The 14,168-nt window shown below is 35.6% G+C and overlaps 1 protein-coding gene across 1 annotated transcript in view; it reads right to left on the bottom strand.

The window, feature by feature from the left end:
• VPS37A (VPS37A subunit of ESCRT-I) overlaps positions 1-14,168 on the bottom strand; it is a 38,582-nt gene continuing 24,414 nt past the window's right edge. Inside the window, exons 5-12 of the mRNA XM_060136570.1 lie at positions 12,277-12,502; positions 10,751-10,821; positions 8,058-8,185; positions 7,920-7,978; positions 7,776-7,844; positions 3,972-4,115; positions 2,141-2,221; positions 1-598 (exon numbers count right to left, since the gene is read on the bottom strand). Of these exons, the coding sequence (XP_059992553.1) occupies positions 2,141-2,221; positions 3,972-4,115; positions 7,776-7,844; positions 7,920-7,978; positions 8,058-8,185; positions 10,751-10,821; positions 12,277-12,502 (778 nt within the window). The 3' untranslated portion in view covers positions 1-598. The remainder of the gene's footprint in view (positions 599-2,140; positions 2,222-3,971; positions 4,116-7,775; positions 7,845-7,919; positions 7,979-8,057; positions 8,186-10,750; positions 10,822-12,276; positions 12,503-14,168) is intronic.

Genomic DNA, 14,168 nt, shown 5'->3' with positions numbered 1-14,168 from the left:
CTGGTTTACTCTTTTGATTTATTGTATGAATTAAAAGTTACTTCCTTGAGACGGCACATTGGCAGGTTTGGTGTTTCCTGACACTGTGAATATTTAAAAACAAATTACTTCTGAAAGTTTTATCATACAGAAAGAAACAGGAAGAATAACAGTTTTTCTACAGTTGAAATGGTAATTTTTCAAAAAAGGTTGAGAGGAAAAAATCGAAACCATTCTTGATAAAGCAATGAGGCAGTTTCAAATTAAAATTACAAATTTAAATGAAGTAATTTTATAAAATATTGAAACTAGCTAAAATTACATGCATAGGTATTTAATCAATAGTAAGAGAGGAACAGCAGTGGAACTTAAATATGATAGGATTTATCAACAACAAATAAACATTTTTAGTGCAAATAGTGCAGAAAAATTTCTCAAAGCAAAGATCATAGCAATCATTCTAATCTGTACAAAATCAGTCTCAGTTCTGTATACAATCTATATAGTGTATCTATGAATTCAGCCACTGTAATGAAATGCCAATTTGCAAATCATAAATATAAATGTGCTTAGTCTTGTGTCCCATTCCTCTCCTGGCAGTTCATGTTTTCAGGAAAATCTGAAAAGAAAAGAAAATCAAAACCTAAGATTTAATTTAAGATGATAAATTAAGATTTACCTATAAGAAGATAATCTGACTATGAGGGAAAAGGGGTAGGGAAAGGATTCTAGCATGCTCATGTCAGTAAGCAATTACTCAGTGCCCACTTCTCAACCTTGAGATATGCATAGTTGATATTAAAAATCAACCCTTACCCTCAGGGATTGACAGTCTGATTTGTAAAATAAAACAATTCAATGTTGCTACTAATGTTAAGGAGAACTAGATTGAGAAAAGGGGCAGAGAGTTTGAATGGGGGTTGAGAAATGCCTGTCACTTCCCTCCCTGTAGCCTGATCCCTTTTAAGGGAACCTCCCATGCTCCCTTCTCAAAGTCTACTCCTTTAGCCCAGCAGAGCGGGCAGATGAACACAGGACACCAATCTCTAGGTCAAACTGCTGAGGTCAGGATGCACACTGTCTATGCAGGGCCAGTCTCTTTCCCTGAATTTGTGGTGAGACCCTTGTCAGTCTCCACTGGCTGTTTGGACTGTCATGATATGATCAAGCCTGTGGGTAGCAAAGAAAGCTCTCTGAAGAGCAAGTGAGAAAGCACATGGGAGTGAAAGACAGAAAAGAAGAGAGATGCAAAAATGAAAAACAAGCAGTCGTGGAAAGGGTCTAAGAGGAGCTGCTTTGATTACTGATGGCCTCATGTCGTGTTTTCACTCCCAGGTGACTGAGGTGTACTTTTCTGCATTTTGGCTCTGTTTCCCTGCGTTATCCAGTGACACAAGCTTTTAAAGTTGTTGAGGTGGGAGCTAGTCTTTGCCACCAGGTCATTCCTAAAACAAGATAGATGGAGAGGAAAACAGAAGAGTGTCCTGAGATCAGGTGAGAGCATGAACAAAGATATGGTGGTAGAAAAAACAACATGACATGAGAGAACATAAGGGGAAAATGGAAAATTAAAATGGATGATCTAAAATATAAGCGAGAGAAATTTGGCATTTCTCATCCCTAGGGGTTCATTGCAGGTCCTGGAGCAGAGAAATGTTACCACAGAGTGGTATTTTAGGAAGATCATTCTGTCAGTGCTGAGCAGGAAGGAGAAACCCTAAAGTCAGAGGACTGGTCAGAAAGTTATTGGAATAATCCTGATGTGAGATGGAAAAGAGAGAGAACAGAAATTCATTTTAAAGGAAGAAATGACAAAAGAGACTACTGAGGAATATGTCAACTAATATGGTATACTCCCCACACCAGCTGAGAGAAAGGAACTAATTACAGTTTAAACTCTACATAAGTAGCTATCAAATACTGAAAAAAAATTCATTTAAGCCAATATCATACTGAGAAAATATGCAAACAATTTCTACTGGTTATATGCTTAGGTATAAAACATTATGCTTAATATAAAGTATTCTACATGTTATATAGCACAATAGCTATAACGACAGTATTATGCTTAAAGCTGGCTGAACAAACACTAGTAAGAACACTTCATTAAAAATAGCCGTGCAATAGCCTGAAGACTCAAACCTTCTAGAATACAATTTACCTATAGTGGAGCATGAAATTGGCTGTGCATTGCTATCACTTGTTGAAGTTTTTCTTCCTTGGCTCTTCTACAGTGGCAAATCTAGAAGACAAATTATTTAAAATACCAGTCACTTCTCCAGTAATCTTCCTACTACTAGCTAAATTTGACAGAATTCTAAGTAAGAATCTTTTAACTTGTTGACATTATTTAAACTGTGGATGTCTGAGGTAGAGCAGAATTTAAGAATCAAAAAGAAAAAAATTTTAATTTTGTTTGGAAGATAATCTTTGTAAACTTCCAGAATATAAAACACACTCTGATCCTTTATACCAGTTCTCTGATTATATAATTTCAAATATCTGTGTTTTAAAAATATGAAAATAAATCCTACTGTTGTTACCCAGGAAGCTTAACAAATAAAAACTTCAGGGCTTCCCTGGTGGCACTGTGGTTAAGAATCCGCCTGCCAATGTAGGGGACACAGGTTTGAGCCCTGGTCCGGGAAGATCCCACGTGCCGCGGAGCAACTAAGCCCGTGAACCACAACTACTGAGCCTGAGCTCTAGAGCCCATGACCCACAACTACTGAAGCCTGTGTGCCTAGAGCCCGTGCTCCGCAACAAAGAGTAGCCCCACTTGCCACAACTAGAGAAAGCCTCCGCACAGCAATGAAGACCCAACGCAGCTAAAAATAAATCAATTAAAACAAAAACAAAAAAAACTTCAAGATACAGTTAAATAGTACCGAAGAAAAATGGACCCAAAATCGACGCTTCACTAGTGCTATAACCATAGTCATTAATATCTCTGTACTTCAAATTTTCTCATGGAAAACAGGGATAATAAAATCTGCCACACTTTCCTTCACAGTTCATATCTATCTATCTATATATATATATGGCACACCTGTTTTATAACGTTTATTAACAAAAGGTTATTTTAAAAATGTGATGTTTCAGAGAAATTAGGTAAATATTTAGGACTCTATCAAAGGATAAGATACTGCTAAGCAGACTTAAAATTTTTTTCTTTAAATATAATGAAGGGCTTCCCTGGTGGCGCAGTGGTTGAGAGTCTGCCTGCCGATGCAGGGGACACGGGTTCATGCCCCGGTCCGGGAAGATCCCACATGCCGCGGAGCGGCTGGGCCTGTGAGCCATGGCCACTGAGCCTGCGCGTCCGGAGCCTGTGCTCCGCAACGGGAGAGGCCACAACAGTGAGAGGCCCGCGTACCGCAAAAAAAAAAAAAAAAAAAAAATATATATATATATATATATATAAAATGGAAATACTAGAACAGAAATTATCCCCAGAATGTTCTCAGTAATATTAAAAACAAAAAAATTTTAAAAATCTGTATAGGGAATTCCCTGGTGGTGCAGCTGTTAGGACTCGGCACTTTCACAGTAGTGGCCTGGGTTCAAACCCTGGTCAGTGAACTAAGATCCTGCAAGCCGTGCGGCACAGCCAAACAAACAAACAAACAAACAAAAACACTATATAGGTTATTCTCTTTTTAAACAACTTGTGAAACAGGTTATTCAGGAGTATATTACATCTATTAAGACTAGACTTAAGCTAATTTACTAGCTTTACTACAGAACGATACAGATACTATCATTTCTGAAACAGAACCATTATGTGATTTACCTGCTTGTGTACTCACAACAAGCAGGTTTAAAGTGATAGCAGGATGTTGCTATCATTCTCAATAGAGGCTCTTCAGTTTCCTCTCACGGCACTCAAAACTCCAGCTCAGTAATGTGCTAAGGTTTTTTTTACTCATGAATATACATAAGTTATTTGATATTACGCTGTCACTTGTCCTCAACTGAAGAGTATTACATACTGTTCTCTTTTCCATGAAGCTACTGAGAAAATCATCTATATCAGTTTTTCCCTCCAAGAAATCTTCTGCAATATTATCAGAGTCTTCCTCAGCTTCATGTGCAGCTACTTTCAATCTTGCCTGTAGGGCACTCGCACTACAGCTCTGAAAAAGAAAATCAAGTATATTAGTTTCTAATGCTCAGAAAAACTCCTTAGAGGGAAGGAAAATGGAGTAGAGGTAGAGGTAGGGAGAAGCAATTCATTATGTGCCTTACAAAGCTTCTTTTTGAGGAAATCTGGTCCCATCTAAGTCCTTACCTTTTGGATATGAGATGGCTACCTAACACAATAGAAACCAATGCATTGCCTGCAAGCTACTGAGTGAGAGAAACTGGGCAGATCACTGTCCTCTCTTGGGAATTTAGGAATCAGATCATTGTGGTAGGCACCCTCTAAGATGATCCCCAATGATCCTCCTCTCCTGGTATTCCTGCTCTTGTATAATCCCTTCCCCTTGAGTGTGGTCTGGACCTAGTGACCTGCTTCTAATGAACAGAATATGGCAAAGGTGATTAAATTTAACCAAAGTGGTGAAGGACACCGAAAACTACAAAACATTGCTGAAAGAAATTAAAGAAGACATAAATAAGTAGAAATAAGTAGAAAGACACCCTGTGTTCATGGATCAGAAGACTTAATACTGTTAAGACAATACTACCCAAAGTGATCTCCAGAGTCTGGTAATCCCTATCAAAATGTCAACAGCATTTTTTGCAGAAATAGAAAAATCCACCCTAAAATTCAGAGAATCTCAAGAGAGCCCCAAATAGTCAAAACGATCTTGAAAAAGAAGAACAAAGTTGGAGGATTCATACTTACTGATTTCAAAACTTACTATAAAGCTACAGTAATCAAAACAGTATGGTACTGGCAATCAGAAGAGACATATAGATCAATGAAATAACAAACACTCATACATATGGCCAAATATTTTCAAAAGTGTGCCGAGACCATTCAATCGGGAAAGGACAGTCTTGGACAACTATTGCTAGGAAAACTGGATATCCATGTTCAGAATTAAGTTGCACCCTTACCTTACCTCATACACAAAATTTAACTCAAAATGGATTAAAGATCTAAATGTAGGAACTAAAACTGTTTTTATTAATAGTCATCCTAGTGGGTGTGAGATGGTGTCTCATTGTGATACATCACATACAGGTATATATAGAAATACACCATTTTTAATCACCTTTACCTACACTGGTTATCTATCCTTACAAGTCTCGCTCACACAATGTAATTTTGCTTATTAGTGTAAGGTTAAGCATCTTTTCAAATGTTTCCATTTACTTACTCATTAAATATTTATTGAGTATGTACCATGTGCCAAGCACTGGACCAAGGTATTGGGTATACAGGGGGAAAAAAACAGGACAGGTTCCTGCACTAATGGCACCAACAGTCTAGTGAAGTGGTTTCCATACTTTAGAGTATAGAAGAGTCATCATCTTCAGAGGTTCTGAGTGAGCACATCTATAGAGACAATCCTAGGAATCAAGGATTTTTTTAAACATTTCAAGAAGTCAGAATAATTGCTATATCAGAATGTTTATTGGACCTTCATATTTCTCCTTTTGTGAGTTTCCTGTTCTTCCCTTTGCCTGTATGTAAGGTTTCTTTATGGACCATTGGCATTAATATTTGTTATATCTGCTACTAATATTTGTCCCCTTTACTTCACTTTTGATTTTATGATCTTCAATGTATACAAAGTTTAAATTTATATATAGCTTAAATCATCAGTTTTTTATTTTATGCTTCTGCCTATTGTCATAATGCTTAGAAAGGATTTTCCCATCATAATCCTAAAAAAAAAAACTCTAGCGATAGTTGTCTCTCATAATTTTATGGTTTCCACCTAAATAGTTACTCTATCTAGAGTATCCTTCTGTGTATGCTATGATATAGGGATCTAACTTTTCTCTAAATGGACTGCCTTTATTAAATTCTCATTTTTTTCTAACCAATTACTCATATATATGTCTGTTTCTGAATTGCAGAATCTGTTCCATAGAACTATTTTTTGCTTCCTACAAGGCTACTCTACTGTTTTAAATAAAGAGTTTTTATAGTGTATGTTGATATTGGGAAAGGGTTTCTTTTTGCTCAAGCTCTTCTTGACTAGTTTAACCTGTTTAGTTTTTCAGAAGAACTTTAGAATAAATCTGTTTAAATTAAAAAAAATACTCTTGGGATTTTGATTGGAAGTATAGAAAATTTTTAAGTTATTTTGGAAAGAATGAAATCTTTATAATACTGTATCTTTCAGTCCATGAATATTCTGTTACTCTATTTCTTCAAGTCTTCTTTTGTGTCATTCAGTAAAGTTTCCTAACTTACTTCATTGGGTTCAGTTCTAAATTTTTTACAGTTTTGTTTATATTGTAAATGAGTTTTTTTCTTCTACTTCATTTTGCACTGGTAGTTGCGAGATATCTAGAAGAAAACCTCAATTTGCTAGGATTTTTACTTGTTTGGTTTTGGTTAACAACCGTTTCATCTTTTCTTTCACATTATACCTCTTTTCCTTTTCTTGTCTTCTTACAGTGGCCAGAACCTCCCAAGCAATGTTAAATAGCAGTGATACTGGGGCATCACTGTCTCATTCCTAACATTAAAGGGATCCTGGAAATGTTGAGTCATTAGGTATGATGTTTGCTGTTGGTTTCCTTATTAAATTAAGGAATTAATTTTATCTTAGTTTACTAAGAGTTTGTCTAAGGAATGATGCTGATTATTGTGAACAGCTTCTTCAGCATCTACTAAGCTTTAATAAGCAGCTAAAGGTATTTTAGTTGACTCTGTCAGATTTTCCAGTTAAGTGAGGGAGGACTGCTTACATGTGACTCCTGACTCTGATACTTTCTATTTACATGACCTCAGGGATGTTATTTAATATCCATGTGCCTCACTTTCCTCATCTGCAAAATGGATAAACAGTAACAACATCTACCTCATAGGGTTTGGGGTGGAATAATGGGCAATATATGTAAATAGCTTAGTGCAATGCAAAAGATACAACAATTGTACAATGTCAGCTACTATTATTTTATTCTAAAGAATGATCATCTGAAATCTATTATAAATTTATATTCTCCTTTACCATCATTTTTTTTTTGCTGTTGTCCTATTTCTATTTTATGTTTTACTAAATTGGCTTTACCTTCTAGAATTCCTGATTTTAAAGGAAACAGAATATTATGATTGGGTTATTGACATTTAATTTTTTAAATGATTTTTGCCCTTTTTATTTTTAAAGATTTGTTTTTTTAGGAACATGGGTTGAATTTTATGAAGTTTTTGATTTTTCACATATTTCTAGCATAAAATCTATTATTTGTGGTGAATTATACTTTATACTTTTTATATATTATATTTTTCAATTTGCTAACTTTTCATTTAAGATACTTGCATATAGGCTTACAAGTAGTCTAAAATTAAAATTTTTGTTGGTAGCTTTTATTAGAAGAGTTAAACTGCCTTTATAATAACTCTCCCAGAAGAGTTCTTTATGGGGCTTTTTATATTTTTCTATTTTGGAACCAAATGACCTTGCATGAGCACAACTGATTTACAATGGCTTATAACTGACAGCTGTTCATCTGCGTAACTTAGAGCTGTTTATCATGACTTATAAACAGATAAGATAAACTCAGATACCTAATAAATGCTTTCTGGTAATAATGAATTTAAGAATGTGGCACATGCACATTAAGATTAAAAATTCTTATGGTAAAAGAAAAGAGCTAAACAATCTTACCTCACTAAGTTCATGCTGCCTTTGCATCTTCTTTTCAAAAGTTGATTTCATTTGTGTAAGTAATTCATACTAAAAGAGAAAATTAAAATGCTATTTAATTCTATTTTAAAATTGTACAGATTTCTTAAAAAATAACTAACTCACCTTATCTAAAACAGTTTGCCTTTTGGCTTCCAAGCTGGGCTCCAAAAGGAGATTTTTTCCTGTAACATAAATTTTTAGTTTATTGCTAGGTAAGGATCAAATTTTCTTAGGAAATTTAATAAGTAAGGAAGGACATACTTGCTAGCTCCTCAATACTTTTCATTAAGTCATCCTTGTCAGTAATAATTTGTTTCAGTTGAGGCAAAGTCAGAAACTGTTCTAGTAATACCTCCTCTTGGTCATTCATATCTGTAAGTTGTGATACACTAGAAACACAAGAGAAAAAAATGTTAATGAATATCAGTCATCTAGTTTTTTTCCATAATAAATATTCATCATTTTTCAGTTTTACTCAGCTGATAGAGTTCTAAATAATTTTTGACATATATATTTTTATATAGACACAGAAGGCGGCAAATTATAACCTTAAAAGCAAATAAAACATCAATCACAATAGAACAAAAAGCACTCTAAATACAGTACAGTGTCAAATCACTACAGGACTATGAAGACGAGGGTTTATGAACAGCCCTAATAACCTACCAATTTTAACCTCTGAGCCTATTTACCTAATAGGTATGTGGCTGTCACAATAAATGATACATGTATATGTGTCTGTGTACATATAGTCATAAAAATGTTTTTAAAAAGCAATCGTGGAAGGCCAATCCCAGAACAAAAATCATATCCAGAGAGTGAAAGAGGGAACTGGATGGGTGGGATAGGGAGGGAGGGAAACCTTTCTGAACCTATCTTTCAGTTTTGACTACATATAGATCCATATAAATGCATTATATAATTAAAAAACAAAATTAAAAAAGAAAAAGCAGTCTCTAAAATTCAAAGCAAATGGAAATAAATGAACCTGTTTTTTTTTTCCCTAAGTTATATAATCATCCAGAGAAATTTTACTGAAAAGACTTTAAAAAATAGTATTTGGCTGTACATCTCTGGTGTGCTATATCCTAAAGACAAAAGAAGTGTAAAAAACAAAACAAATAAACAAAAACTTATCCTGCTTTCAATAATCACTACTGATATTGTTATTTTATTAGTATTGTTATTTTGAAAAAGAACAAGTGCCTTTCAGAGAAATGGCTGGCTTCAGGTCAGGGAAAAAAAAATGTTCATGTTGAGCCCATGACATCTTTGTTTTGCCAGTTTCCTATTGACTAAAGATTGAACTGTTCAAGCAGCAAAAAGAATAATGTTTGAAATGGACTGAAACACAAATTTCTTTTTTAATTTATGAGTTTATAACAACTCAAAAACAACTATAAAAAAACAAAAAAAACCTCACCTATCAGAACTTTTGCAGCTAGCTTATGCGTCAACTCATTATTCTCAAAATCAATAAATTAAGAGGAAAAAATCAAGCATATATCTTGTCTTTCTGTATGAAGTATATTTCAATATAACTAAACTTTCCTTTTCTATGAAGGAAAGTCTTCATAGACTTCTGGCTAATTCTGGCAGTAGGAAATCACATTTGCAATCCTTAATGAAATAATGCACAGTCAGTGATTTCAAGTGTTTCAATCCTAATGTCACTAAAAATAAGGCAACCAGACATCACTGCTGCCGTATGTGATGTAATAGGAAATATGCACTAACTATGATGTAAATATTCTTGCCAAAAGAATTAAACCTAAATTTTTCCCCCCAGTTTTCTTGAGACATTGTCTAAGTTTAAGGTGTACAATGTAATGATTTGATAAAAAAAATTGAACCTACATCTAATCAAAACTCTGTTATCTAGCCACCAGTAGAAGGAAATATGAGAAACAGAGGAACACCCTCAATGGAACCACAAGGATGCAATCAGGCAACAACAGGGTATGGGAAATTCTATAGGACAAATAACCAGTTTCTTACATAAATATTTAATAATATGTGTATAATTTACTCTATATGTGTTTATATATATATATTTGTATGTATATGTATGCATGTGTGTATATGTATATGTTTGTGTGTATATGTACATACATATTAGTAAACGTGGGAGAAATGGTTCATAATTAAAAGAACTATAAAAGATAACAGTATTCAAATGCAATAGGTAGATATTATTTTGAACCCTGATTCAAATAAACTACCAACCAAAAGATTTAATTATTAAGACCCTGGGGAAATAAGATAATATCAAAGAATTAAAGAATGAGCATTCATATTGTGAGGTATGATGATGATGTGGATTGGGATTATGGCAAAGAAAAGGTCTTTACCTGGTGGAGAAATTTAGTGAAGAACTTATAGGTAAAAATAACAGAATATTTGGGATCTGGTTTAAAATAATCCTGACCTATACCCATACTTCCTGAAAAAAGCTGGAAGATGGCAAAGAGGTTCACCTTTTTGTATTTTTGACGTTTTCATAATAATGTTTTTAAAGGGAAGGAAGAAAGGAAAGGAGGAGGAGAATGCTCTATAACACGGCAACAATAACAGCCCCTACCTTCACGGGTTGCTGCAAGCATTACTCCGTGTATGACTGCTTTAATGTGTACGTGGCTGCATGTAAACTTCATTAATTATTAGCAGAGAATAACACATCACCACTTCCTGCAAGTGACTGTAAAACACTGTATCAAATAAAGCTAAACCTTTTTTAACTGTAGGATTTCTCACAGACCAGTAACTCAATAAATATAACCTACAAGACATACGACTGATTCATAGAACTTTCCCACTAAGATAACCACAATATAGGAAGAGTGATGACTTAAAAGGTTTTTTTAACTTAATATGGATATGAAAATGATGATGTGGTTTCTATTTACAAATTAAATAGACAACAAACACCAATGTTACTCTCCTAGTTTTTTTACCTTAGTTCTGAGAGTTCTGGAAATACATCAGGGATATCAGGCATCTTGTAACCAAAACCATTTTGGCTTATCTAAAGAGAGTGTGAAATGGTGTTAAATTTTAGCCATCTTTTTGACTGCTCCTATTTGGTTATAAAAGTAATTTTTAATGTACTGCGTCCCATAACTGTTTTCATTATCACACTTAATCTTTGCACTTCACATTGTCCTTACCCTCCCCTTCTTTCTTCACTGTTTTTTCAGTGTATCTTTATACATATAGGGTTACTTTTTTTTTTTAATGGGGATCACGTGAGTACCTGTGTTTAGCCCTTGGACAAGTATACGGTTGTAAAATAAATCTCCTAAGTGTATCTGTGACATATGTGGAGAATTATCTCTGGGTTTCATTGATGTATATGAATGTTTGTCTCAAAGTGAAAGGCATTAAGTATAGAAAAATTAGTAAGTTGGCAAAAATCTGAATAGTTACCTAAGTTCCATGAGAGTAGGGTAGATAAGGAATAGAGTATACATTGTTTGAATACAGATGACATTTTAAAATCAAGGACCCATGAAAATTCTCTTGTAATTTTATTTATACTAATTATAATTTGTTCATAATATTCATTAATACAATGATGAAAGGTTTTGGAAAAATGAAGTCCACTTGGGTCTATATTCTAATGGGTCTATATTCTAAATTATTACAAACACTAAAATTAGTAAAGTTGATTATGATAATTTTTTAATATTTGAGTATTACTATGGGTGATATTCACTAAGGGTTAAAAATGAAGGTTTTAAAATCCCTTTAATATGTTTAATGCACAGTATCTCCCTCAGTAACATCCCACATGGCAGCAGATACCAGCTTAACTTAAGAACACACAATTTTTTACACCAATGAGACACTGGATTAAAAGTCCTCAGTATGCTAGAGCAGACCCTCCATAAGCTGATACATGCTTCTCCTATACGATCCTTCTCATATCTTTGCCTGTGTCCTACATGACAACCAGAGGGCTCTATAACAGGCAGCTTCACAAATATGCCATCTGGTTTATGCTCCCAAATCTTCGTCAATGCTGTTGCCTCTTCACAGAATTGCCTTATGTGACCCCTTATCATCCTGGCAAATTCATTACCATCTATCAAAATTTGGCCCCAAGTGTGAATCCATTCATTCATCTGCCTCATTTTGAATGAGCACCTACTATATGCATCAGGCATGCTTTGAGGCACCAAGGATAAAGTGGTTTAAGAAAAAGAATTGCACCTTTTATAAAGTTATCTTTCTAGCTCTACGATGGTCCCTGGGAGCACTGACTATTCCCTTAACTGTGTCTTTGCCATAGCTCTAGACTATCTCTTCTACTTACAATTATTTAATTATTTGCTGGTTACCTCTTTGAAATTGTTACTTAAGTTGAAAATGTGATTTAATCTTTTTATCTTTTGTGCCATGGTGGCTGGCACACTGGAGGGATATAATGTTTGCTGACTGAATATTTCAAGGGTACAAACTACAGATATCTGATACCAACCGGTGCTGAAGTGTCTGTTGTGGGAACAGGCAGTGGCAGATTTGAAAGGACACCAAATGAAGGAGCAGCAGGTTTGGCTGCTGTATGACTTGTCGCTGAAGAAGAAACAGTGTCAGCAACAGATAAAGAACTGACAGTCCTGGTAGCTTCTTGTGGGGGATATGGAGGAAGAAATGGAAAACCCGGAGAAGCACAAGGAGGCGTCCCACCCGCTTTACTGTACAGGCTAAAGAGAAAGAGACGAAAAACATGAGGTTAGATTTTAGGGGTAAGTTGGTAAAAGTATTCCTAAATTGTTCTAAATAACAGTGGTTATGCAGTACAGATGGCAGGTGCCATTAGTTATTATAATTATATAAGTGAATCAGATATCATATAAATTGATAAAATATGAACACCCTTCAAGAGAAAATTTTTGTTTCCTTCCATGAAAAAGAAAAATGTTTTAGAAAATATACAATTCAACTGGTCACACTGGAAATGAACAGAATGCTCAAAACTCAAATATGGCCTTTCTGTTGGCATCAATGAGTATCTTCATAGAAGAAATGGAGAACATTTAAGTCCAGGAAATGTATTCAAGTGTAGCTTGAATAAATTCGTTGCTTTCATTATATCTGGCAAAATCTGACTGCAAGTCAAGACTGCTTTTCTGGAAAATTTCAAAGAAAAATTAAATATATAGATGAGCTGCTAAAAATGTTAAAACATAAAGATGCATATAAAAACTATGTATATATTAGAAAAAGCGGCACAGCAGTATGTACTCAAGATATAATCGGAAAATAATTTATTTTTTCAAGGTAATAAATATTGGGTTCTGGATCAAGATGGTGACATAGGAAGATCCTGAATTCACCTTCTCCCACAGAAATACTGAATCAACAGCTACACAGGGAACAATTTCCTCTGAAAAAAACCCTAAAAACTAGCTGAGCAGCTCCTACACATTGGGCAAACAAGAAGAAAATAACATCTAAGCTGGTAGGAGAAGCTGAGACACCATCTCACCATAAACCCCACCCTCAGCAGGACAACCCACAAGCTGGAGAAAACTCAAAACCCAGAGCTTTTCCCTAGGGAGTTAAGGGTTGAGTTTGAACCTGAGAGACAAGCCCCCAAAACATCGAGCTCTGAAGACCAAAAGAGCTCATGTCCCCGAGACGCGAACTAAGAAACAATTCTTACAGGGCTCGTATTCTTGGACTCCCCTGCCTCAGGGCCAAATGCAGAAGACGACCTGACTTAATGTGAAAGAGGCTCACTTGCCAATCTTAAAGCATCAGCTCCAGGCAGCAGGCATCTAACTTAACACACATCTAGGGGTCCGCTGGGATACTTTCTGGGGATGGTGGCTGGTGGGCGACATCTTGTTTCCCATCTGCTGTGCTCCAGAGACCCAGTACCACCCAGAGGGAGCTCCTATATGCATCTGGTGCTCTGGTTTCTGCAGCTCCTGCCCAAGGAACATCCCTTGATTGCTTGACTCTGGATGCCAGGCAGGCTAATGTTCCTGGGTCCCTCAGGATTGTAACCATCAGAGAGAAGGTTCTTGGTAGACTATGACCCCCAGGACACTGCAATAGACAGCAGACAGAAGCAACCCCCAGTCTTTCCGTGAAAGAGGCCTATGTGCTTGTCCAGGGGCTTTGACATCGAGGCACCCAACGGAGATGCTCTCAGGGAATGGAGGCCAGTGGACGTCATCTCCGCACTCTCCCTCTGCCTCACTCCAGCTCACCAGTTATCTTAGAGAAAGGAGCTTATACCCTTGTTTTTGCAGTGGCAACCAGAGGACACCACAACATTGTCTGAATCTGACAGCCAGCGGGGCTCACACTCACAGAAATGGAGAACAAGTTCTTAATCAGCTACCCCCCCAGGGGAACAGC

The sequence above is a fragment of the Lagenorhynchus albirostris genome, chromosome 21, assembly GCF_949774975.1.
Source record: "Lagenorhynchus albirostris chromosome 21, mLagAlb1.1, whole genome shotgun sequence".
NCBI classification, from domain to species: domain Eukaryota; kingdom Metazoa; phylum Chordata; class Mammalia; order Artiodactyla; family Delphinidae; genus Lagenorhynchus; species Lagenorhynchus albirostris.
Note: the sequence above shows the minus strand (reverse complement) of the source record. Positions and strands in the feature narration are given on the sequence as shown.